At 50.6% G+C, this 24,483-nt stretch overlaps 9 protein-coding genes across 9 annotated transcripts; 5 read left to right on the forward strand and 4 right to left on the reverse strand.

Annotated features, from left to right (window-relative positions):
- The first annotated feature begins 72 nt into the window (after window positions 1-72).
- VE01_06122 (uncharacterized protein) lies at window positions 73-2,134 on the forward strand. The gene has a single exon (XM_059463762.1). The coding sequence runs from the start codon at window positions 321-323 to the stop codon at window positions 1,617-1,619; it is 1,299 nt and encodes a 432-aa protein (XP_059319641.1). The 5' UTR covers window positions 73-320; the 3' UTR covers window positions 1,620-2,134.
- A 224-nt stretch (window positions 2,135-2,358) lies between these two features.
- Window positions 2,359-3,584, forward strand: TIM22 (Mitochondrial import inner membrane translocase subunit tim22). The gene is made up of 3 exons (XM_018275577.2): window positions 2,359-2,679; window positions 2,781-2,876; window positions 2,954-3,584. The coding sequence occupies exons 1-3, from the start codon at window positions 2,497-2,499 to the stop codon at window positions 3,287-3,289; spliced, it is 615 nt and encodes a 204-aa protein (XP_018129668.2). The 5' UTR covers window positions 2,359-2,496; the 3' UTR covers window positions 3,290-3,584.
- PRP45 (mRNA splicing protein) lies at window positions 3,532-5,755 on the reverse strand. The gene is made up of 3 exons (XM_018275578.2): window positions 5,509-5,755; window positions 4,036-5,454; window positions 3,532-3,978 (listed from the first exon to the last, which is right to left on the reverse strand). The coding sequence occupies exons 1-3, from the start codon at window positions 5,653-5,655 to the stop codon at window positions 3,808-3,810; spliced, it is 1,737 nt and encodes a 578-aa protein (XP_018129661.1). The 5' UTR covers window positions 5,656-5,755; the 3' UTR covers window positions 3,532-3,807.
- A 198-nt stretch (window positions 5,756-5,953) lies between these two features.
- VE01_06125 (uncharacterized protein) lies at window positions 5,954-7,100 on the reverse strand. The gene is made up of 4 exons (XM_059463763.1): window positions 6,788-7,100; window positions 6,537-6,725; window positions 6,209-6,475; window positions 5,954-6,154 (listed from the first exon to the last, which is right to left on the reverse strand). The coding sequence occupies exons 1-4, from the start codon at window positions 6,938-6,940 to the stop codon at window positions 6,131-6,133; spliced, it is 633 nt and encodes a 210-aa protein (XP_059319640.1). The 5' UTR covers window positions 6,941-7,100; the 3' UTR covers window positions 5,954-6,130.
- Window positions 7,101-7,165: 65 nt separating this feature from the next.
- VE01_06126 (uncharacterized protein) lies at window positions 7,166-11,947 on the reverse strand. The gene is made up of 11 exons (XM_018275580.2): window positions 11,558-11,947; window positions 11,264-11,417; window positions 11,059-11,206; window positions 10,549-11,008; window positions 9,560-10,499; window positions 8,860-9,512; window positions 8,678-8,808; window positions 8,113-8,626; window positions 7,747-8,061; window positions 7,560-7,689; window positions 7,166-7,506 (listed from the first exon to the last, which is right to left on the reverse strand). The coding sequence occupies exons 1-11, from the start codon at window positions 11,564-11,566 to the stop codon at window positions 7,397-7,399; spliced, it is 3,564 nt and encodes a 1,187-aa protein (XP_018129663.2). The 5' UTR covers window positions 11,567-11,947; the 3' UTR covers window positions 7,166-7,396.
- Window positions 11,948-12,303: 356 nt separating this feature from the next.
- On the forward strand, window positions 12,304-14,328 carry VE01_06127 (uncharacterized protein). Its single transcript, XM_018275581.2, has 5 exons — window positions 12,304-12,453; window positions 12,545-12,778; window positions 12,832-12,951; window positions 13,004-13,286; window positions 13,339-14,328. The coding sequence occupies exons 2-5, from the start codon at window positions 12,597-12,599 to the stop codon at window positions 14,131-14,133; spliced, it is 1,380 nt and encodes a 459-aa protein (XP_018129664.1). The 5' UTR covers window positions 12,304-12,453; window positions 12,545-12,596; the 3' UTR covers window positions 14,134-14,328.
- A 182-nt stretch (window positions 14,329-14,510) lies between these two features.
- Window positions 14,511-16,237, reverse strand: VE01_06128 (uncharacterized protein). Its single transcript, XM_018275582.2, has 4 exons — window positions 16,018-16,237; window positions 15,796-15,958; window positions 15,435-15,745; window positions 14,511-15,380 (listed from the first exon to the last, which is right to left on the reverse strand). The coding sequence occupies exons 1-4, from the start codon at window positions 16,117-16,119 to the stop codon at window positions 14,802-14,804; spliced, it is 1,155 nt and encodes a 384-aa protein (XP_018129659.1). The 5' UTR covers window positions 16,120-16,237; the 3' UTR covers window positions 14,511-14,801.
- A 164-nt stretch (window positions 16,238-16,401) lies between these two features.
- On the forward strand, window positions 16,402-19,255 carry VE01_06129 (uncharacterized protein). Its single transcript, XM_018275583.2, has 3 exons — window positions 16,402-16,453; window positions 16,502-16,614; window positions 16,662-19,255. Exons 1-3 carry the CDS (start codon window positions 16,436-16,438, stop codon window positions 19,213-19,215), a joined length of 2,685 nt encoding a protein of 894 aa, XP_018129660.1. The 5' UTR covers window positions 16,402-16,435; the 3' UTR covers window positions 19,216-19,255.
- A 2,059-nt stretch (window positions 19,256-21,314) lies between these two features.
- VE01_06130 (uncharacterized protein) lies at window positions 21,315-22,520 on the forward strand (the record flags this gene model as incomplete). The annotated part of the gene is made up of 2 exons (XM_018275584.1): window positions 21,315-21,403; window positions 22,301-22,520. The coding sequence occupies 2 exons, from the start codon at window positions 21,315-21,317 to the stop codon at window positions 22,518-22,520; spliced, it is 309 nt and encodes a 102-aa protein (XP_018129592.1).
- Between the last annotated feature and the right edge of the window lie 1,963 nt (window positions 22,521-24,483).

A 24,483-nucleotide genomic window follows, 5' to 3' on the forward strand; every position in this document is an offset into this window, starting at 1 on the left:
CACGTGACCATATGGCACTTTCTTCGAGTCAGTAGCGGCACCCTACTAATTTAACCTACGACATGGATCGGTGTTTACTCGTACGTACAGGGCTGCATTTGGTAAGGAGGCCAGCCAAACATCAGACCGCCACTCAACAGTCTTTCCAATGACATATCCTCCGAAACGAAACACATTCGCTCTTTACAAAATATTACACTGATTCGCATACACATACACACTCGTGCCTGGAAGCGCCACAACATGATATCTCATTGAACAAGCTACACTCATTAAGCCGTGACGACATCTCCCTCGCGGCGCCACCCCCCCGAGACACGATGGATACGACGAAGCAACAGCAGGCTTCTAGCTCGAAGTTAGCTGCATCCCCTACGATACTGAGTGCGAACGATATGCCTCCCGCAATTCCGGAGGCCACACCAGCGCCAGGAGAGGAGTCGTCAATGTTGCCCCCTCCTGTACCTGAGCCGAGGAGCAGGCCACTATCATTAGTATCAAAGAAGAACAATCGGTTATCAATTAGCTTTCCAGTGCAACCATCCGAGACAATGTCCCCTGGGAGACAGACACCAACTCAAAACTCCGCATTTCCATCACCCCTCGTTGCCAATCAATCGGCATTACCGTCACCGCAAGATTCAGCAGGCTTTATGCAAGCTTTAGCTGGACAAGAGCGAAAGGTCTTCGAGCTTCGAGAAGAACTGAACCGGGCGGAAGTGGAGCTTAAGAAGCTTAAAACACAATGGGCAATTCACGAAGCAGATAAGAAGAGGGCAGAAATTAGACTGGTGCGGAGGCTGGAGCCGATGCAACTAGAGGACACAATCCAGGGCCAAGCCACTCCATTAGGCGATGAAGATATTGCTAGAAGGAGTGCTGAACTTGATCGCCGAAAGGCAATTCTTGCGGCAAACGTCACCAAAGTGTCGCGGAGGAAAATAATCACGGGTGGCCATACTCGTGCGCTATCGTTATTATCTCCAGACAGGTCTCCGAATGGACAGTACCCAAGTTTCGATACCGTGGAGAGGAGTAGGGATAGTTTTGACGTTGGCCCCGGTCTTCCTGCGATACCCAGGAAGTTGACGATGCCGGATACCAGCCAAGGCCTTTCTAGGGTCACTTCAGATAGAGCAAGGCATTCTTACCAGGGCAGTACGACTATTGGCGTTAAGCAAATTGCGGAGGATCTAAAGGCAGGTTTATGGACGTTTATGGAGGACTTGAGACAGGCAACTGTCGGCGAAGATGCCCTCGAGCGATCTCCCATAGGTGATGCAGAGGATCCTAGAACAGTCGCAGGTACCGGGGGAACGAAAAAGGCCAACCATGGTCTGATAACAAAGAAGTCCACCAGCAGAGACCGTGGGACAGCCTCAACATCGAAGTCAGTTCCAGTATCGAGGGCAAAGAATACTGGCCAGCAGTCACTATTACAGACGCAACCTGCCCAGCCGTCGACTCCGCCGCCGAATAAAACGACCATGTCTACCTCGACAGTCGACGATGATTGGTCAAATTGGGACTCCCCTTCTTCAAAGGACGCTTCACCTCGGTGGAGCAATAGTACCATGCCATCGTCGGATGACGCTAGCGAGGCAGGGAAACCATGGTGAGAAGAACTTAAACGCTCCAACGACCTATTGTGAGATTTTTACTTACATGTTTCAAGCGCCGAGTCTAGTGAGCTAAAACAATCTCTGATAACCGACACGCCTCCTGTGGAAGAAGAATCTCCGTGGGCGGCATTTAATAATTTTACTCCTGTGAATTTGAAGCGCACAGCATCGAATTTTATTAGAGAGTTTGAAAATAGTCTTACGCCTCCGCCACAGTCACCAAGCAACGGCCGTGATAACTCCGAGATGCAGTTGTCGAAGGACAAAATCATCTCTGACAACGAGGCACGACTCCTACTGAACAACCTGCCTTAAATGGCTAGATGTATATAATGCGCTTTACGAACTTATTGATGCTGGATGCGGACGCTTATTGACGCTGGGTCTGTACGATTACTGATACTGGATATCGACGATTTTTGATGGTAGAAGCTTATTTAGATTCTATACTCGTGCTTCTTAAATCTCTTGAAGAGTGGCAGTGCGTACGAGAATATCAATTTTGGATATAGATCCGTTTGTTCTATGTTGGTGTCATATGTTATGAACCCCTACATGCATTGCAGAGGTGCTATCAGCGCTCCCACAAATACCCTTCTACACTTCTCACAGCCACAAGCACTGTAGTTCATCCCCTTTATGCTTTGCCACTCGAGCCGGAGAAGGCAACAAAATTAGTTGATTTTCACGTGCTCATTTAAAACCCTCTGATTCTCGAATAATTATATCTTCAAATAAGAAGCCATAATCAATACCATAGATATATATATTATACGTTATCAAGTTCATCAAAGTGAAGAGTTAAGTTGGGAGTGAGTGGAGAGTTCAGCCATGTCCCGAGGTGGCCCAGAAAAGCTTAGCTAAGCGGAGTTATATGGCAGAATTTATATTTCTTATGCCAACCTGGAGGGACACCAGTACGACCGCAACACTCAAAGGCCAGCCACAGCGCCGACATCCAGATATCGAAATGAACGGGCCTATGTTTGGCGGGTTTGGTGGCGGTGGCCAGCAGATTAATGGAGGTGATGCGGACGCTATGGCTGCGGTGAAAAATGTTGGTCCAACCCCAGATACAGATCCCTAAAACGGGACCGACCGGACAGGGAGATGCGCAATGCCAGTTGGCGCCTTATCACTTGTTACTGACTTTGATAGATGCAAATGATTATGGAGTCGTGTCCTGCAAAGACCGTTTTGTCTGGAACGATGGGATTTGCTTTGGGTGGCGCGTTCGGTCTCTTCATGGCATCTGTAAGTTGACCAACCCCTCGGATGATAGCCGCGCATTCGATCCACCACTCATATCAGTTTCTAACTTGCTGCTACAGATGTCGTACGATACTCCTCTGACCCCAGAAGGCCGAGCCATGGGCAACCTTCCCCTTAAAGAACAGCTACGAAAGGGATTCAAGGACATGGGCCAGCGCTCTCTTTCGTCCGCGAAGAACTTCGGCAAAGTCGGCGCCATTTTCGCTGGCACGGAGTGCTGTATAGAAGGTTATAGGGCAAAGAATGTCCTCTCGAATGGTATTATCGCTGGGTGCATTACTGGAGGCGTGCTTGCTGCGCCGGCTGGTCCGCAGGCGGCTGCTCTTGGATGTGGCGGCTTTGCGCTATTCAGTGCGGCCATCGATTCCTATATGAGGCAACCGAAAGAGGACTGATTGTGGAAGTTGCGGTATCATGGGTTAGGGGGGATATGTTCCAGTGGCGTTAATGGAGAAACTCTCCGGTCCGGTTGTAAGATTATGTATGTGTATGGCTTGTACAAAGAGGTGGAAATGGAATATGCATGAGCGGCATGGCGTTTGGAAAGCGGACTTTATAGACTTGGAAGATATCAAGTCTTTGATAGTTGGCTGCTATGGAATGAATTCACAGCAATTCTCGGCGAGAGCTACTGAAGGGTAATGTTGTATTACATGTAAATACATACACGAATTATATTTGATTCAAGACATCAAGCCTTTGGGATGTATTTCTATATATTACGTGGACCACGACAGTGGCACTTTCGTATTTTGTACACCAGGGAGACCCCGCGCTCCTTCCGCTAACCCTCTCTCCATGCCATAATGCTACATGCCTTCGAATCCAAATGGCGCCTCCCATTGTAATATTAGCTGCTGGAAAAAACCGTAATCTCCTTTCCCAATTTGAATCCCACAAAGTTCCCCAATGCTCATGCTTCATCGTCATCGTCCATCCTCGCGCGCTTTGACGCCCGTGGCTCGTCAGCTTGGATACCGTATCTCTTTCCACTTCCGCCCTTCTCCACCTCTGAAATCAGCTCCGCGACGTTGAAAGGGTCTTCGCCGGTATCTTTCTCGAACTGAACAGGTCCTTCACGTTCCTGCAGAATATTGTTAGTCACATTGTTCAATTTGTGCTGGGATATATGATCGCTTACCTCCGCATCCTCTGCACCCTTGAAGCCACCGCGGCCAAGCACTTCAAAGCGACTGGATTTTTGTATCCTCGACATCTCGTTACCTGCAGCTTCTTCATCCTCCCCATCATCCATGTTTTGCCGCGGCCTGTATATGCTGCTAATGGCGTCTTGTGCTGCGAATAACGGCTTGTCATATGCCTGATCTTCGTTGAACCCGGTATCAAATCCACTCGTCTGGTTGAAGAGCCTAGAGTCCCACATGCTTTCTGTTGACTGAGTAGGTTTGGCAAGACCGAGTGCCACCTTTTCGGATATGTCACGGTTTTGCTCCCTTGCCATCATCTGGACACGCCTTTCTGCTCCCATTCTTGACTGCCTGAGTTTACGTTCTTCCTCCCGATGCCTCTCCTGCCGTGCCTTCTCACGCTCCCGTACCTCCTGATCCTCGTCACTACCGGAGTAATCCGATTCCGAGCCCGAATAGCTTCTAGACCTTGATCTCGAGTCGCGTGACCCTCTTCGGCCAGCCCCGGCATTTGTTCGCTCTTCGCGCGCCTTCTGTGCAAGCATGCGAAGGTGGTCCTCCTTTTGCTCCTTCTCCTTCTCTGCCAGCCTCTGTTGCATAATTGCGCGCTGCTTGACTTCTTCTCTTGCATGTCGATCAGCCGTGAACAAAGCTTCGGCAAATTGCGCAAACTTGTCGTTGATCGTCACGTCTTGTAGGCCGCGCCCATCTGCTGCCAGGCGCTTATCCAGCGGAACAGTATAACCCTTTGGATTCTTCCAGTTAGATACCGGAGGAGGGATCTTCCAGGCCTCTTGGTCCTCTGCTGTCAATTTTCGGGGTGGCGAATGCATAACAGGAGGTGGTGGACTGGGTGGGCCTCTTGGGATCTTCTTGTGCTTAAACTTCGGTGGCTCCATCGGATCTTGTTGGCGCTCCACGATTTTCATTATGCGGTCATTCTTCCTTGTATTATCGCCCATCTGGTTCGCTGGTGTATACCGCACATATGTCGGGTCCTTCCTCGCCCCTACATTAACGTTCTTGGGTTTTTGTGCAGCGACCGCACCGCTGACTAGTACTGCCAGGGCATTCTTCGTCTTTTCTGTCGAGGCCGCCACTTCTTCTTCGCTCGGGCGACTTAGGTTTATGTCTCCAGCATCAGCGCGCTGTCGCAGAGGAATCAGGTCCTTAAAGGAAGCGTGAACGATTCGGTTGTCGCTGTGACCACGGCGGGCAATAGCATCGTATTTCACTTTCCCTTCGGCGTCTACCTGGACAGCAAGTGCGTTGCTGGTTGCTTGCCCCTTCCTGCCCATGTCCATCGGATATTGTGCTACTGGGATTTCAGGAAAGGCTCCCCCATCGCCGAAGTCGTCTGCGCCTCGAGGCCGCCATCCTGCTCTCCGTCCATAGGGTGGTGGACCGGATTTCTGCGCGGTCAAGTCAGAACGATTATACCGGAGCATACTGGATTGGGTTGTTACCTTTAATACTATCTGGGATTCGTTCAAAGCCTCAGCACCAACGATGCGCGGACCTCGTTGCTGGGCGTGCTGTGATATCGTCTCTTCTTCGCCAGTATATTTGGGGAGAGGCAAAGCCTTAAATAACGAGGATGATAAGGACGCCATCGCGCGTTGCTGCAATGTCGGGCAGGTGAGTTTACTTTTGAGATTCTGGAATCATGGCCAAGTAAAGAGGATGGATTATGCTGCCATGGGGCGAGCTAAGCTAAACTGGTATTAGCGTGTGCGATAAGCGCGTCGCGCTACAAACTGCCACGGTACAACAAGATATGTGAACCTATAGCCGCCGCAGGATAACTTCCCATTTCCAGGGTGAGCAAGAAATATCGACGACTCATCAGGCCGTGTCACGATTAACGTGAAAGTGGTTAATTGTGCTTAGGAGTCAGAACCCAGGAAACGCGCTTCAGTTGGGGTCATGTGATTTTATATTGTACTCTACTAAGGTTGCCACGGTCTCCAAAAACAATGTGCTCCTTCGTGCCAGGCATGCTTGCCCTCCCTGTTCGTTCCAATCGTGTTGCCACATAAAAGTCCAGGAATCCCGTAACGCCATGCAGTTAACTCTCCCAACATCTCTTCATACATAGCCCTTTCTGGCGCCCTGGGGTGACAGCATGAGCTTCTTGACTGACTGGTAGTCCACCGTGGAGCTTACCTGGAAAAAGAAGCGAACGATGAAAACTTGCAACGCAGCCATGGCAATCATCATCAAGCTTTCTATTATGCTGAGGTTGAAGATCCTCCGCTCTGTGCTCCTGACGGTGCTGAAGTTACGGTTCTCGCGCGTGCGGAAGTATTTCTGGTTGCGGGTGATTGTTGAGAGCTGGCCGGAGAGCTTGAAGATGGACTCCTCCAGGGCGGAGGTTTGCTCGGGCGAAGTGCCTTGCTTGGAGGGCAAGCTCGTGCGCTCTTCATTCTCGACCTGGAGGGGTATACAGTCAGCGGTTGGTTTAGGAGCAATTCGTCGCACGTGTCCAACTCACAGTTATCTCGAAATCCACAAACTTCTCGGCGAAGGTGCTCATCTCATTGTTGAAACAGAACCTGTACTCTCCAACCTCAGTAGCCGTGAAGACGAAGTCTCCCTGTCGCTCCTTCTGGCCGTCCATCATGATCTTCTCGTTAGGGCCGACAACCTCATAATCGACATCGAATGAGCCTCCTGCTTGGACCTGGGCGCAATTGAATGTTAGCAACTCGTAGATGCAGTAACAACCAATGTAACAGTTCTTACAGCAAAGTAAAACGCAATCTTGGCGCCCGAATGCTCAACGGAGCTGAAAAAACAGGCCTTCTCGTTGGCGTTCAACTTATATGTGAGGGCGGTCGCAGAGACGATGGGCGTTAACGACGCCAGGACGCCGCAGGCCCATACCAAAAGTCTCATGGTGTTATTGTTGAGTTTCCTCGCCTGAAGTTTGTGGGAGGAGTTTGGTTTGCTGTTCAGAGAGCTCTAATGTCAAGAGTCGCGAGATGGTCGATGGTGATGACAGAATGCCCCTTGGCTAAAGTGGATGCGCCAGGCACGGAAGTTGCCGCCACACAAGATAATAACCGTACTGTACATACAATCACTTTGGAAAATGAACAACCACAGAACATTCCCAAGTGTCTTCAAACTATGCACATTGTTGTTACTACTATGGTTTGTTGTTGTACAGTTTGTATAAATCCATCGAACTGTTTTAACCGCTGCGCTGCGCCATGCAGTTTTCTACCACTTCCCCTTAAAGCTCCTATGAATAGTTTACCACAACCCATCGTGTGCCAATCCCAATATCTTTATTTCCAGTCATGACAGGCGTGACAAATCATCGCATAGCTCTTTCAGAGTCTCATAAACCTACTTGAGGAACAGATCAACTGCGCCATTGCGTGCTAATCTCGTCCGGTCAACATGGTCAAGGCCAAGAAGGTCGTCATCGTTAGTAGCAACGTCCCATAATATATCATCTGATGACAAGTTAGTCTATTGCACAAGAAGAGTAGGACAGGAGTAGTTGTACCATCTTCTAGGTATGTTGGCTTTGAATAAGAGCTACGCTTAACAACGGCAAATTTGATCTTGTCAAAATTCTTGCCTTTGATGCCTGTCCGCTTCTCGAGGCGTTTCCTGGTCTCAGAAAATTTCTCATCCTTCGACTCGTTAGTAAAGTATACCAGCAAATAGGGGGACTTTCTATTTTGACTTACACGCTGAATAGAGAATTTGAAAGGGAATCCATGGGGTTTGTTAGGTTCGCCTTGGAAATGGAAGGCTTGGATAAAATGGCCAGGATCAACATTGACGTCCTCTTCAGGAATGCGCTCCGCAACAAGTGTGATGTATTCGGAGATGCTCGCAACGCTGTATTCAGGACTCATCTCCTTATACACCTTATTGTTGTGGATCCCATAGACTCGGATGGGACCTGCAGTCTCCTCGTCATCTAACTTGGCCTTCTTGATGAGGCCTGATATGAGATCGGTGACATTTCCGCTCTTGGGGACAAGTACATCAAAAGTTTCCTATAACATTGATTAACTGGCTGTAATCAGGCACAAACAAGGGATACTCACGTCTTTTGTTATCCCTTCGCTGAGCCATATTATCCTGAGGCTTTTCTTGGTGTCAAGCTCAGACAGACTCATTTCAAGAACTTCGAAATATAGCTCATCCACTCTCTGGTTGTTATTTCCAAACGTTGTATACGGCGGAGTGAGAATAGTGTGTAGAGTATGGTTCAAGCTTCGCTTTATTGGTGCTTTTGGTGCTCCGGTTGTGGCATTGACCGTATGGAACCGCAGGTGGGTAGGGTCGACGTTGATCTTCTCGCCTACCTTTGCCGCAATTTGGTCATACGAGTATTTCGAGCTCAGCTCAATGTCCAGGACCTCTTGCCTGTCGACAGCTGTTTTAGAATATGGTAGGAAGTGAACTATTTTTCTGTACAAAAGATAATCATAGAACTGCTGCGCATCCTCGATCAAATCTGACGGACGAGGTGCAGAGGGATGTGAAGGTGAGCGGTTAGCATTACTTAAGAAGTCGACACTGGATGAGAGGCTAGTGAGACTCCTGTTATTTTTGGCACTGCATAACATTAGCTACATCACTTCAACGAATAGCAGAGTATAAACTCACTCTTTTTCAAGCTCGTGGGCAGCTTTGGCGCCCAACGCTTTTTGGAAGCAAATAATATCCCCATCTTGCAATTCCGCTGCTTTCAGGGTTTGCTTTCCCTTCATGGGGTCGATCATTTGTGGCTTGATCTCCTGTAACAATCGTTAGAAAATACGGCAAACAGACATGAAGAGGAAACGTACCTCGTAGAGTTTGAGCTGGGTTCGATCGCCACTTGGTAATTTATCCGGCCATCCCATTTTGTGGAGAATTAACGGGACAAGATCTTCAACCTTGCGCTCTTTGCCAATGTAAACATGGCCAATGCACCTCAGGGCCTGGCTGTCAATGTCAAACCATTTCAAGAAAAGCAGTATGCTGTCACTCTTTTGCGAGCCATTGGCCTGCGGACTGGGAAGTCCAGGCCAAATTGGTTCGCCAGCCGCGTCAACTTCTTCAGCTTCTTCTGCCCATAACCTGATTTCTTGTGTCTTTGTCCCAGATAGCTTTTGGTGTGCCTGTTCAACTGTTTGGTTGACATCGGTAATTGGCTGGTCTGGCCTAACAGTCTTGTTCTGTCTGTTGACCATGAACCAGAATCGAATCCGACGCGGATCTTGACCGATATCTGCACCAACCCGGGTTGCCAGATCTTTAATGGTTGAGCTCCTCAGAACGCGGAAGCTCTTCGCACAACCCGGTTCCCTTTCATTGACATCGAACGTCGTGAGATCTGTGCTAGAATGTTCTTTGAAAGTTCGATCAGTCATCACCCGTGCATTTAGATACAAGTGCTGCTCTTCTCGCTCCTTTCGCCGAGCTTCCCTCAGAGCATTTTCTTCGTCTAACTTCTTTTCTTTATGGATGTCAGCTAAAGCTCATTTTTATATTGGCCAAACTTACGGAGATGTTCAGGGGTGTCCTCTTTCGTGACCGGCAACAAAACTTGATCCAACCGGGAGCGGCGGATGTAGACAAGCATGTATGCACTGTTCTGTCGAATTACTGGAGGCTTTTGGAAGGCTGGCTTTACTTGACCATTCACATAGTCGACTTCGCCGCCAAAGTTGTCTTCTAGCACCTCTCGCATGGTCGCTCTTATTACCTTGTCGTCGTCACATCTGTAGAAGCATCCATCCTTGGTTGGCTTGATAAATGCATAATAGTGGCCAGCATTCAGATCTCCGCTGTGAACCAAGACACTGTGGAGTTGGTATATATATGGCTCAGATTTATCAGCATCTTCTGCCAAGTAGGGTGATGCGTCGAATGTCTCTGGGAACTCGTAACGGTCGTTTGTCTTCATCGTCGCATCCCGTTCCATGTCATACTCAAAGCGCTTCAGTTGTAAATGTAGGACTTCCGGGAAGCTTTGGAAGATAACCCCTTTGTTGGCATCCTGTAATTTGAACACCTCCCCTGCGAAATATTGATTCTCGCCGTCCATCTTTTCAACCCCGATGTAGTCTTTGAAACTTTCCTCAATGTCTTTATTTCCAATGACATTCAATTGGATATCCCAGAAGTCTTCCACGCGGCTGGATTCGTAGTCGACGTTAATGCATGAAATGTATGTCTTCACTTTCATGCAAAAGAGCCTTGGAAGAACATTCTCGGCTTCGGTGCCCTTCATCTTCTCCTCCATTCGCTCCATAAGTTTGCGTGAAAGCTCCTGGACATCCTGCTGCTCGAAAATATGCCTGGTCTCCCACCCGAACGACTTGGTTAATTCGTTCGTGCTGACGGCAGTAGGCGACGTTTGCAGTTGGTAAAAAAGGCGTTGAAGGGTATAAGCACTGTTAGCAAGATTCTCTTCGTCCTCTGTCGGTATTTGATACACCGCCTAAGAAAGTTAGCTTGTCATAGTTGTCCCCGCGAATAAACATTCTAACCTTTCGGAATGCGTTGGTAAAGTATAGAGACTGGAGTAACGAGTTCAAGTAACACGTGGCTCCTTGATTTTTCAATCCGACGTAGCCAGTTTCCTTCTTGGAGTCGTAGTTGTTGAATGTGTGCCATAGAACTCCAGTCTCGTCCTTCACCACGCGGACATATGCCGTCATGTTTGCCGCTTCATTTTCGACCAGGGGCCTGCCAGATGAGTCCCACTCAACATTGAAGAGCTTTCGCAGCTCTACAAATCTTGTGAACCCCCAGTCTCCTTCTTCCTTTGTGAAGCGGTGATGAGCCGTATGGGATGTGTACAGCGAAGGGTCGTTCGGATTCCACAGAACCAAACTGAACTGTGCACAGCAGTACCAGTCATCAGGCACTTTACCTTCCTCGAACCCTTGTTCCAGATAAAACGAGCAATGTTCAACATTGTTTCCAGAAGGAAACATAAGAACGCGCCTATCAAACGTCAGCATCTGGACGACATATTGGTCGGCAACTGGGCGCACCATGGGTTGCCCCCAGCCTCAAAAACAGGGCCATGTTCTTTCCTCCCAAGTTCCGTCCACCGCTCTATATTCCAGGTATGTACAGCATCCGCCAAAATTTCGGGATCTTCAATTAAGCGTGGCAGAACCACGGCCTTCATCGCCTCATCTGAAGAGAATAGTTCAGTATCGCCACCCAATTTCTTTGGGAGTATTGAAGACATACAGTTATCAGCCGTTGGCAAAGCAGCAGTCTGCTCTCCGTCCTCGTCTGTGTTTATTATGGCGACATCGTCCGGCTCGCCCTCCTGAGGCTCAACAACGTATTCGTCGCCGTCCACTTGCATGCCAGTTGGAGACAGAGTCTCTCCATCGAGTGCCTGATCGCGGTCGCAAGAGTAAGCTATTGAACATTCTGAAGACGATGACATGTCGCCTCGCACATTCAAGGGCAGATATGGAGTGGTAGGTGGGGTTGAAGTAGGGTGAGAGTGAAGTAAGAATAATGTTTGTACAGTACCTGGTTCATGATGATACAGAGCGCAGCAGCGTCACAAATGGGACTGCCGGACTTTCTGATTGCGCCTTCCCAAAAGGAATGATGGGAGCTACGACAGCAATGGTTGCCCTTGAAGCACGTATCTCGCGCGCAGAGGTTGTGGCCAGGTCGATTTTGAGGCGGAAGGAAGTCGTAATGTGGATGCTTTTGCTCAGGTTCGGGCTTGGATCGCTTGACTGCCGACAATGACGTCCAGCCTAGATATGTTGTATGTACTCGGTAGAGAAAGCTGACGGACGCGGTTGATAAAGACAACTTTTATTACTCCAAAATGCGCGTCAAATGTTCACTTTTGTCTCATACCGTGAATCAGCTACTGCAGATTGAATTATTGTATTATAATGCCTGGAGAGAGCAAACTGGAGCATGGATTCACAGAGCTACACTGTACTATATGGAGGCCTGGCGGCGCAGTGGGTGGGGTTAACCATAAATCTCTATTGGCGTCTGGATTGATTGCTGTTGTGTTCTCAAAGCCATAATTCGCCCGCAAGATACGAAGCGTGCTCTACTGCATATCTGGCATCAAACATATCCATTTTATAAGACTTCATACTATTATTCTTTTGTGGTATATCAACATTAACTTTGGCACGGTACATACATGCTACTTTGATTCTCGATTACGAGCTCAATCAACTTATCCGCCACGGCTGAGTCAGCAGGACCCCAAATGGTCCCTCCATTAGCACGTGAGAACGCGAGGGCGAACGCCACTGATAGCTAAGAGTACCAAGATGACTACTACGTCGTCCTTCACTTTCTCAGTTGCTGCTTCGCCCAACCAACTTTAACAGATAAAGGCTGGCACAATATGAAATTCTTACACTGACATCCTGAACTATCGTAGCTCTACTGTATGTCATCCCCGACAGTATAATCTCTCTCTCTCTGTGGAAACTCCCCCGCTATCGGCACTTTGCCGCTTCTGGACCTGACTGAGAGTAGGCATCTAATTTGATATACCCCTTTTCTGACTGTCTCGCATGGAATCGCCGGAATGTTGCGCTCATGTACGCGCCATGGCGGAAAGACATCGTGGTTGATGAGGTCGTTGGCCAGACATCAAGGTTCCCGCGAGCTTCCTGCCGGCGCTAGGTTGGCCGCAGCTACGCTCGTTTGCTCAAAACAAGGATACACACATGCAGCTCCTCCATGGAGGCCAGCATCTGTGCTGGACGAGTGAGCCTACCCAGTTACCGTACCCCTTGTGTCCCCTTCTAACCCGAGCTCAGATGGGTTGCAAAAGAGGCAAGGCCTATCAGTCTACGACAGCTCATGGTTTTCGGGAGGTCATTATCAGAAGCTCGTTTGCTAAGCTCAGCAAATTATGTTCGAACAGAATTGCCAGTCAGGTATTCTATTTTGAACTCTCTCGCAGATAGCGTCAGCTGACCGCCACCGCAGGCTTGCCCACAGGATACGAGACATGCAGACGTTGCCATACGTCGTCGTATCAAACCACCACATCAGTGAAGTGTATGAATTATATTACCAGGCGTTCGAGAACCTTCGCCGCATTCCAGAGATAAAAACGCTCGAAGAGAATGAGCGGTTCTGCAAGACTATCAATCAGACATTGCAAGAACATCTGATTGTCATTCCAAAGCTTGCAATGGGAATTTTAGAATGCCGAGACCTCATGAAGCCCGAGGACATGGATAAGTTCATGAACACCATACTTCGCGCAGTATTACTCCCTACCCAATAATGTCTAGGTTCATTGCTAAAATTATTGCCAGCGAATCTCGCGGCGTGTCATAGCAGAACAACACCTGGCGTTGACTGAGACGTATAATTCGCCTTGGCACTTTCCGGATGCTGCCAAAAATACCACCGATTCGGAGTTCATTGGCGAGGTTTTTCTCAAGTGCAACGCCAAGGAAGTTGTGGAACGCTGTGGTAAAGAGGTGCAAAAACTTGCAAGGAGTGCATATGGGCCTGATGTTATATTGCCAGATATCAAGATAGCTGGGCATCAGGATGTCACGTTCCCTTATATCTTAAGCCACCTCGAATATATTATCGGGGAGCTCCTGAGGAATTCGATTCAGGCGGTTGTTGAACACCAAGGCCAAACCCCTGGAGGGGCCAAACCCCCTCCCATTGAGGTCACAATATCTGAGGCTCCTCAGCACGTGTTCATACGAGTCTCGGACCAAGGTGGTGGCATAGTCCGAGAAATCCTCCCGTACCTGTGGTCATTCTCCAAAGGACCCCGTAGCGAGGCCCGACTAGAGAACCTCCACCACGTGCCGAAAATGGCGGCTACGCTCCAGGAGTTGAGAGACCCGGGCGATCCGTCCAGGCCAATACAGGCAAGCCATAATAACTCACTATCATCTCTGTCTAGCAGGCCACCAAATCTGCGGCTGGGAATGGGCCTGCCCCTGTCTCGGATATATGCCGAATATTGGGCTGGGACTTTGGAGATACAATCTCTCCACGGCTATGGCGTTGACGCGCTTTTGCAGATATCGAAGCTAGGGAATAAGAACGAGCAGCTTACTACACGAGCAAGCATGGATGCTGTTTAAAGGGCCTTGGCTACATAGTTTCAATTATAAATATTACAAATAAGCAAACAAAATAATAATATTTTGGCATATCAGTTGATTATTTATCCATCAACTTTAATTTAAACTAGCTAATAGTACGCAAGAAACCTTTATATATTATATTGCTCGAAAAGCAGTATAATAGTAGTAAATATTAATTTATATAACCCTAGCTATAATATTTATATTGTATTCATATAATTAAAAAATGTAGTAGGTACTCAAGCTGCTCAAAAATCCGAAGAGGAGCGGGACATAAAAGTAGCGATTACAGCAACTATAATTCAACTAAAGGCATTCAAGCGCTATCAGCTTGAATGAGGCAATGTTGCATTTGGAAGTAATGTTCAAAATGTGTCCTCACGGCATCTCAGTGGAAAAAGCATATTGAATACATTTAATCATTAAAACACATCGAATTACATCCGTTGTTGGCTAGCTAGAGAACGCACAGGCAGAGCATCTCTCATCGGGAAGTATTACCGCCTCAAGAACAGTGACTAGCAAAAGAGAAAAAAGAAATATTACGCTGCCATTGACTCGCTTGGAACGCTCGAGACAATACCGCGCTTTTGGATATCGTTTCCCACCCACTCCCTGAACTCTCACCCCAAGTAAAAATCAACAAGTGTCGAATCAATTGTGCCTTAACGGCGGCCGTGGCTCCGTACGGCGCTGCCCTGCATCTGCTCAAGGTCTTGCTCGAGCGACTTGATGGCAGCATGCGTACTCTCGAGATCCTTGTTGAGACGGTCACGCTCGCTGATGAGCTTGGCCTCCCATTGACGGAAACGGTGCTCCTCAATCTTGACCTGCTCGGTGAATCTCTTCCTCAGGCTCTCCTCCTCCTCCTTGAACTTCGGGTTGTCAAGCTTTCTTGGTCTGGCCTCGCCGAACTTGCGAGTCTCCATTTGTTGAGCCCTGTAGGCCTCGTAGTGTGCCTCCTCCGTCGTGTGGATAAGATCCAGCATGTGGGTGCGGATCAAGATAGAGCGGAGCTTCTTGAAGTCGCAGTGGTCCTCATTCTCGACCTCGGCCACACCCCACGAGTATTGGCGCCCCTTAACGATGCGTCCATCACCAGTCTTAACATCTTTCTCGGAGCCGATGACAGCGAACGGCATGGCAGCCATAAGGCTCCTCGCGTGCTGAGCAGCAGGCTCATCATCCTCCTCGATAGGTGGGGTATAGATCTTAATGCCCTGGGCTTCGATAACGGCACGAATCTATCACAAATTAGAATGGGCCCCTTATATATACGTATATGAAGAATCGCATACCCTTTGCTTGAAGCGCGCCAAATCAGCAGGGCTGAGAGTATCCGCCTTGGCGACCACGGGGATCAGGTTGACTCTGGAGCTCAGTCTCTTCATCACCTCAATATCAAGCGGCTTCAGGGTGTGGCCAGTTGGGCGGATGAAGTACAGACATGCGTGCACGCGCAAGTCGATCTTGTCCACTCGGCGTGGCTGTTGCTCTTGCAACATGTAAGACTCATGCTGATCATCCAAAAACTCGATAATAGGCATCCAGGAGTCGCGGTTGTTGACATAGTCGCCGAAACCTGGGGTATCGATAACCGTTAAGCGGACTATATCAATGTCAGCTACAATTGCGATTCAGGCTCAAAATATTAATTACCCTTGAAGAACTTCTCCTCGAGCTCGGCCTTTGTGATCTCAATCTCCACGGTCTTGTCAACCTGCTTCGCGTGTCGGCGCTTGTGGTCTGCGTAGTTCTTGATCGTTGTAGAGAAGAGGGTGTTGATGAATGTCGTCTTTCCAAGTCCTGACTCGCCAGCAACCTGCAGAAGCTTGTATTAGCAGTCGATCAAAGAGTATCGCGGCCTCATTTGTATAGTACCATAATAGTGAAGGCAGCTCCACGCTTGGCGACAATCTTGTGTCGCTGATTCGGAAGATTGGCAATGCCAATCGGCGACGCGCTCTCAACAGCTGGGGCCATGATGATTATTTGTTCGAGGGATCTCTAATATCAATTGCAAGTGGGAGATAATATTGGCCTCGGTGGTTGTAAGCGGGATTTGGAGATAGGAGGAGAAGTTTAGACCCTTATGTTCAGGGGATGAAGCGGTAGATTTCTAGGCGCGGCTGCCCCTTTCGCAAGTTGCTGGGGTTATGTGGGTCTAGTACGGAAACGGGTAGTGTTGTCGGGCCGGATTATCAGGTTTTCCGACTTATCGGAAAAAGTTGAACATTTGACGATAGGTCCACCGCAGATAGTAAATATCAGATCTGCGCATAACGATGCAGAGGTGACAATGAAGACGGAGTTCAAGGTAAGCACTGATCCATATGTGAGACTGATATAAATACTGACATTTCAGTTCTCAAATCTCCTCGGGACTGTTTACAGCCAGGGAAATTTACTATTTAGTCCGGATGGAACTTGCCTGCTCTCACCTGTAGGAAATCGAGTTACAGTCTTCGACCTTGTGAAGTATGCTGCCTTTCCTGTCGTTCAAGGCGTCTACTAACATTTTACAGCAATAAATCTCATACACTTCCCTTCGCCCACCGAAAAAATATCTCTCGCCTCGGATTGAACCCGCGGGGTAATCTCCTCCTCTCCGTTGACGAAGATGGCCATGCGATCCTAACAAACCTGCCTCGACGAATTGCTCTCCACCACTTCTCTTTTAAATCACCCGTGTCCGCGCTCGAATTCGCACCTTCAGGGAGGCATTTTGCTGTTGGAGTAGGGCGACACATCGAAGTATGGCACACACCCTCGACACCTGATTCGAACAGTAGCGGCGAGTTAGAATTTGCACCATTTGTGCGCCACAGAGTTTACACAGGTCACTATGATACCGTTCAGAATATAAAATGGTCTAGCGACTCTCGGTTCTTCCTGAGTTCAGCAAAAGACCTTACGGCGCGGATATGGAGTTTAGACCCAGAGGTTGGTTTCCAGCCCACCACCTTGGCGGGACATAGGGAAACTGTCTGCGGCGCATGGTTTTCAAAGGACCAGGAAATTATATACACAATCAGCAAAGATGGAGCGGTGTTCCAATGGGAATATATGCGAAATCCAAATGCGCCAGAGTCTGAGGCGGTTGACGAAGACGGGAATGAAATCATTGATGCCAACTCAATGCAGTGGCGCATTGCGCAAAGACATTATTTCATGCAAAACAATGCAAAGGTCAACTGCGTCGAGTATCACCCGGAATCGAATCTCCTCGTGGCGGGTTTCTCGAACGGTGTCTTTGGTCTTTACGAAATGCCCGATTTCAACATGATTCACACCCTCAGCATTTCTCAGAACGATATCGATTTTGTTACGATTAATAAGACTGGCGAGTGGTTGGCTTTTGGAGCATCAAAGCTTGGGCAATTACTTGTGTGGGAGTGGCAATCGGAGTCATATATTCTCAAGCAGCAGGGTCATTTCGATTCTATGAATGACCTAGTTTACTCACCAGATGGGCAAAAAGTCATTACTACAGCAGACGATGGCAAGATCAAGGTGTGGGATGTTAATACCGGCTTCTGTATCGTGACTTTCACGGAACACACAAGTGGAGTCACAGCGTGCGAGTTTTCAAAACGAGGCAATGTCCTCTTCACATCAAGCCTTGACGGCTCTATACGAGCCTGGGATTTGATTAGATACCGCAATTTCCGAACATTCACAGCACCGACCCGACTTTCCTTCTCCTGTCTGGCTGTCGACCCCAGCGGTGAAGTTGTCTGTGCCGGCTCTATGGACTCATTTGATATCCATATCTGGTCGGTCCAGACCGGCCAACTGCTCGACCAGCTCTCCGGACACGAAGGCCCCGTATCATCCCTGGCCTTTGCTCCCAACGGCGGCGTCGTAGTCAGCGGAAGTTGGGATCACACGGTGCGTATCTGGTCTGTCTTCAACCGGACTCAAACGAGCGAGCCTCTTCAACTACAAGCCGATGTCTTAGATGTCGCATTTAGGCCCGATTCGCTACAGTTGGCCGTTTCCACACTCGATGGGCAACTTACGTTCTGGTCGGTCTCCGAGGCTGAACAGCAAGCAGGCGTTGATGGGCGCAGAGATGTTTCAGGAGGTCGCAAGATCACCGATCGCCGCACCGCAGCTAACGCGGCAGGCAACAAAAGCTTCAATACCATCAAGTATAGCGCGGACGGCTCGTGTGTCCTGGCAGGAGGAAACAGCAAGTATATCTGCTTATACTCCGTATCATCTCTGGTTCTCCTCAAGCGCTTCACTGTCAGCGTCAACCTGTCCTTGTCAGGAACCCAAGAATTCCTCAACAGCAAGCTGATGACCGAAGCTGGGCCACTTGGCCTAATCGACGACCAAGGCGAGGCATCAGACTTGGAAGACCGCATCGACCGCAGCATGCCCGGTTCAACACGCGGAGGCGACACCGCCTCGCGCAAGAAGAACCCCGAAGTCCGCGTCACAGGTGTAGCCTTCTCACCAACAGGCCGCTCATTCTGCGCCGCCTCCACCGAGGGGCTGCTCATCTACAGTCTCGACACCACGCCGCTTTTCGACCCCTTTGATCTCGACATCAGCGTTACCCCCGCCTCGACTCTCCATGTCCTGAACAAGGAGAAGGACTACCTCAAGGCCCTCGTCATGGCATTCCGCCTGAACGAAGCGCCGCTCATTCGCCAGGTCTACCAGGGAATCCCGCACTCCAACATCGCCTTAACGGTTGCGGAGTTGCCAGCTGTGTATATCCCCCGTCTGATCCGCTTCGTGGCTCTCCAGACCGAGGAATCGCCGCATCTCGAATTCTGTCTGCTCTGGATCAAGGCGATTCTCGATTGCCACGGACAGTGGGTGAGTGATAACCGTGGGTCTGTGGAGGCGGAGATGAGGACAGTGAGTCGTGCCGTGGGAAGGATAAGGGATGAGTTGAGGAAGCTGGCGGATGAGAATGTGTATGCGTTGGATTATTTACTGAGCCAGCCGGTTGTGAGCTCGGGTGGGGATAAAGGCGCTTTGGAAGGGCAGAAGGTCATTGGGGATGGGGATGAGGATATGGAAGAGGATGACGATGATGCGGAGTGGATTGGTCTAGATTAATTTTTAGAAACGGATATGTTATTTTATGGGTTTAAACGTGTATTTTTTGCACACCACTTATTCATCTGTAATCGGCCTGAGATATGTGTAGTTGTTCTCCTGAGACTATATTCCATAAACCTAAAGCTGGGGCATGGCTTTCTACCCAAGATCTGAAGCCCCTCCAGACGTGTTACGAGAATGAAACCTCCCTAGCCAGCATCAAATAGATCTGCTCATCGATAGGCCACACAGAGTCTGCAAACACCTGCAGCTTCGCCCGCATGGTTGTCGCAAATCCAGTATTCAACGCCCCCAACCGGAGAACATCCTAACTTTGATAGTAACCCCGACAATCTGCTCACCGACATTCCCAAATGAAAGCAAACAAACTTACGATCACTCACAACCCAACATTGAACACAAATACCGCCTCCAGAATGAAAGACGCACACAACACAGCAATCCAACAAAAACCAACATCAAATTCCCCGGACCCCTATCCAAAAGGAGATATTCAACCGGGCCGCCACCCCTTTCGTGGGGAATTTGTGGCACCTCCAACAAGCTACATCACGGTACCAGCAGCACCCCAAAAGAGACATCGACCTCGAAAAGAAGACACTTCGGCGAGAACCGAAAGAGGAAAAAAAGCCAACTTACCAAGATTTGAGAGAGGTTGAAATCGCAGCACCGACACCGCCGCGACAACAGTGCCTGCCTACCACCCCCCTCAAGGCTGCAGACTCACCTACGCACCCAGGAGAAGAGGCGCTGAAGGATCCCCTGGGCGGTGTAACACAGAATCCCCCCCCTCGCGGCGTACGCACGAATCGGCAAAAAGAGCCAGTCCAGGCGCAACCAACACGGACGAACCTACTCTAAGTAGAGTGCGCCGTGCGACCAACTCACCTCGTGCGGACTGCTTAAAAATAGTCCTACAGACAACCCACAACCTATATTGCACCGCTTGGCAGCTCATCGTTCTATGGGGCGAGGAATGTTCCATGGACCGGCGGGGGGGGGGATGTTTGTGTGGTGTGTGGTTGTGACGCCGGGGGATGGCGCATCGGCGCGCGTCAGTTTGGGGGCCGCGCCCGCTTAAATTGATTGAGGCGGATGGGGAGGGGGCGGGGGTGGTGCCTCCATGTCTCCGTTCAAAGAGGGCCGTTTGCCGGGCAGAAGGAGGGGGTTATGGCAACATACTGATGATTTGCGGCGGCTTGATGGAGTCTCTGGATTTGATCAGCGAGCTGTATGGTGGGAAGGGAGGATTCGCGAGGGGCGGGAGAGGCGGCGCAGTAACGGTGCTTCTGGGGGCCGATCAGAGCGACGGAGGAGCAGCGGTGGGAGATGGGGGATCCTCTTTTGGGACATCGTCACACCGTTGGTTGCTCCGGAGGCATTTCATCCTAGCAAGCGGAGACAGAGAAACATGTATGTCGTCCATAAAAGTTACACCGCACCGTGAGGCTGATGGGTGGCCCACGACTCATGTGAAAGGGACTGGCTGGGCCCTTCCGGCACCTTGTTGGCTGGTGCGCAGCGGAGCTTCTCCAGGCGCACCGGTATTTCGTCCCTTCAAGCCGATACGGCACGTGCGTTTCAACTATCTATCCACCCACCGGAATGTGCGTGCGCTCTGCCCTCTTTCGAGTTATCCGTCTTATATAATTTATGCCTGTGCTGAACAGTGAGACGAACACACTAACATGCCTTCTGGCTCTCCTTACCTCATCGCCCTTGCTCGGGCCCGACATGTGTGTGGTGCTTCTTCTAATATGCTTTGGTGCAGGTACTGTGGGGAGGCGCAAGAGATATTGGACAAGGAATTATAGCACCAACGCCTGTTGTGCCTATCAAAACTACCTATCTAGGAGATATGAAGTCTGTGCTCCTGTACCCTCTCGACCAGGGCACTCGCTCCATTCCAGTAAGGCGCCATCGTCTAGCGGGGCGAGCCTCTCGTAATGCTCACATCTCTCTTCTGGGCATCTACAATATGCGTATCTTCGCAAGCATATATCGCTCAAGTCATGAATGAAGGGGGAGTAAGTAAGTCGCCAAGTCTCACGAAGAACGGGCCGTAAACGAACGGAGAAATGGAGGAAAGGGCCGATATGCGTCGCTTGCTCGCTGACAACGGCTGGAACAGGGGGGGTGCTTTGGACTCAACTCAGGCGCGCGCCAGCGATGGCAAGCTGTGGCGGTCGGTGGCTGCTGATGCTAGACAGGGCAGCTAGGCTTCGAGGTCGAGCTTGACTGGGTGCGAGGCGTCTATCAGGGGGTGTGATACCGGCGCGGGTGAATGGAAGACAGCAGCACTGGCTACGCCACCGCTTAGGGTTGCTCTTTTGGACCTCCTCTCCCTGGGAGCTTTGTTGGCTGTGCTGTGCTTGGTATCATCATCAGTCTGTACTCGCGAGTACTTGCAGCGAGAGCAAGGGATGCACGGCACGGGTGATACGGAAGTCGAGATTGTCGTCGCCGTGACATCGCCGAGGGGCGCGTTGTGGGTCGTGGCACGCAGCTTCGAAGGATTCACGATCCATGGCGGTGGGAATCTTGGCTGTTAGGATAAGTGCACTATCGCATGTAGATCCGTAAAGAACTGCCTTTTGGGCGTGATGGAAATCCGGGTTGCAGATGCTGTATGGGCGCGTTAGCCCTTCGGCGATACATCAGTCGACTAGCCCAAGTGACCTCCAGCTTGGGACCATGTACGCGCTACTACGTTTCCTCCATGCTCCAAGTCTCGTGCCAAGTAACTGTACTCGAGTATATCGCTCAGAGATGATGCGGTTATGTTGACTTTGTGTCTGCTGCTCTCCACAAGTTTGTGGACTTCCATGACGACGCCGCCGCCGGACCCCCTACGCCTCGTCTGAATATCCCTTCCCTCCGAATGTTGGAACATTCCACTTCTCATCCTTTACCCGACCAATCCAGAGCAGCGAGAGCTCTCCCTGGAATCGCTTCAACCAGGATGCGTCCCCAAACCCGCGAAGCTTGTAGCGAACAAACGCCCCCGATCCCCAACGGAATATAGAATGCCGGCTCCTGTTGATTTCTCCACGACTGGCATGGAGCACTAACACACACCTAGCAATCATCCAAAGAAGCCACCTGCAGCTACCAGGGTGACACGACACATTGGCAGCAAACAGCAGTGCGTGCACCTCATTCCACCCTTTGGACCCAAGGGCACCTCCCCAGGCGTTGCCCTGGCCATCTTCGTATTCGACACAAGGTGTGACAGACGCACCCCTGCGGACGAATCGCAACGCTTCCTCGCCGAAGCCAGCGTGGTCGGCATCAGACCATGATGCTTGTTTCCCGCGAGGTCGCGACTGGCGCTATCCTCCGCTCCCCCAATCTTCCATTCAGAGAAGGTGAATAGAGTCTGGGGGCCAAACGGGGTAGCGAGAGAGGAGCCAGCTGATTCCACGTCCCGCTGTCTGATGCCACCATCGTCCCTGCGTCGCAATGCGACGTGGAGTCCTCTCATCCTATCTTCGGCATATTAGTGAGTGGACAGAAAAGGTCTCGGCACATGGTCGCTTGGGCGGGATACGACGACCTGAAGCGACGTGAAGCCCAAGCCACGCGAACGACTCCCCTTCCTCCTTCGAGCATGCAGCTCGCTCGTACCGTCCCATCATCGCCCCCCGTCCCAATTCCGCCGCGTCATGGTGAGCAAGGGGGTCATTCAATAGTGCCATTCCAGAAGAGGGCGAGCGTTGGTGCCAAGCGCAGCAGGATTCCCCACCCAGGACAATCTAACGGCGCCAACAAGGACCCCCATCGTGCCGGGGTGCCCCCACCGGGCTCCCTGGCCCTGGTCCGGTCTGCCATTCCTTCGAGAAAAAGAAGAGCCGAGATTAAGCTGGTGATATACCGGTGTTATGCATCTCGAGCGCTTTGTGTGTGACGCAAGCACAAATACCCCGGGCCGGCATGCCTGCCACATGGACGCCCCGTTATCTGAGCGGCTTATTGACAGGAGAGGTGCGTGGAGAAGGGGTGAGTGAGATCTTAGTTAGTTAGTTAACCTGGCTTGGGAGTGGTTGGACTTGGACCTGGTGAGGGCCGGGAGGGAAGGGGACCATGGACCTTAGACGTTTGTGGTCCCTTTGCGATAATGAACCCTTACGCCGCAATGCGGTACTACGACGCTACAGGGATAAGTTATCTCATTTTGTCTCGGGAAACCTTCGCCGTTCTCTGAATATGTCCGGCCGATTCTCCGGCAGGCGCAGCAGCTGCCAACAACAGTACAGAATGTAACTACGCCGTACCTGCCGTAACGGTACCTACCCCATCCACCTCCTACCACAGTACGAACAAGTATGGTACGATTACCATCTCATATTCTCCATAATGATCACATCGCACAGCAGAGTAGCACCGTCGTTAGCCACGACGAAACCCCTCGCACAACCACAGCAAGGGGTTCGGCCACACAAAATAGTCCCGGTATGGTACTCACTCTACTCTAGTTTCCTCGACCCGACCGACCTACCTCTAGTCCTCCCTCGTATCAAGCTGATCACCACATGAACGACACATGGCTTACCCCTTGCATCCCGCCCAACGGCACATCCCCCCATCCCGCCTTCCCTACTCGTCGCATCGGACAGGAAGAGGAAGGAGAGGCGGGCGGCGTGCACGTAATCAGGACCAAGAATCCCCCCCTCGCACATCCCGAAACTCCTAACCCTCTCCCATGGTCGCGTAGAAGCAAAATCAGTTCTCGTTTACATACCAATACCATCAACAACGTCGTTTAAAGGTACATGCCCACCTCCCTCGAAGCGGCACTTCCTACCTCCCCCACCCCTGCGCAGCTCACTAGACACCTCCCCAAGCTCCCCTAGCTCCCCCCCATCCGCCGCCCTCCCCATCTTGGCACGCCCATCACCTCCCTCAGCACATCCTCCAATCCCATCCCACCACCCTCTACACACCCACGCACCTCCCCAGCCTCGCCACGTGGGATCCTACCTCAGCGCTTGCGGGATCGCCGAAGAAAAATGGAATGCTGTGGCTGCATCTTCCGTCTGTGGGAGAAGGAAGCAAGTTCGCGGCGTGCGGTGGTGCGTGCGACGAGTCATCTCACTCACTCACTCTTGGGTAAAGTCATACAGTACGTGCATGATGCGGGCTGCTCGGGTGCTGGGACGAGGGAAGGCACGTGGTGAGGTGGTATTGTGTAGTAGCTTAGCAGCTTCCATTTAGGCGGTGGTGGGCGTGGTCGGGTTCCGTGGTATGGGAGGGGCAGGGGTGAGG

The sequence above is a fragment of the Pseudogymnoascus verrucosus genome, assembly GCF_001662655.1.
Source record: "Pseudogymnoascus verrucosus strain UAMH 10579 unplaced genomic scaffold scaffold_27, whole genome shotgun sequence".
Taxonomy (NCBI): Eukaryota; Fungi; Ascomycota; class Leotiomycetes; order Thelebolales; family Thelebolaceae; genus Pseudogymnoascus; species Pseudogymnoascus verrucosus.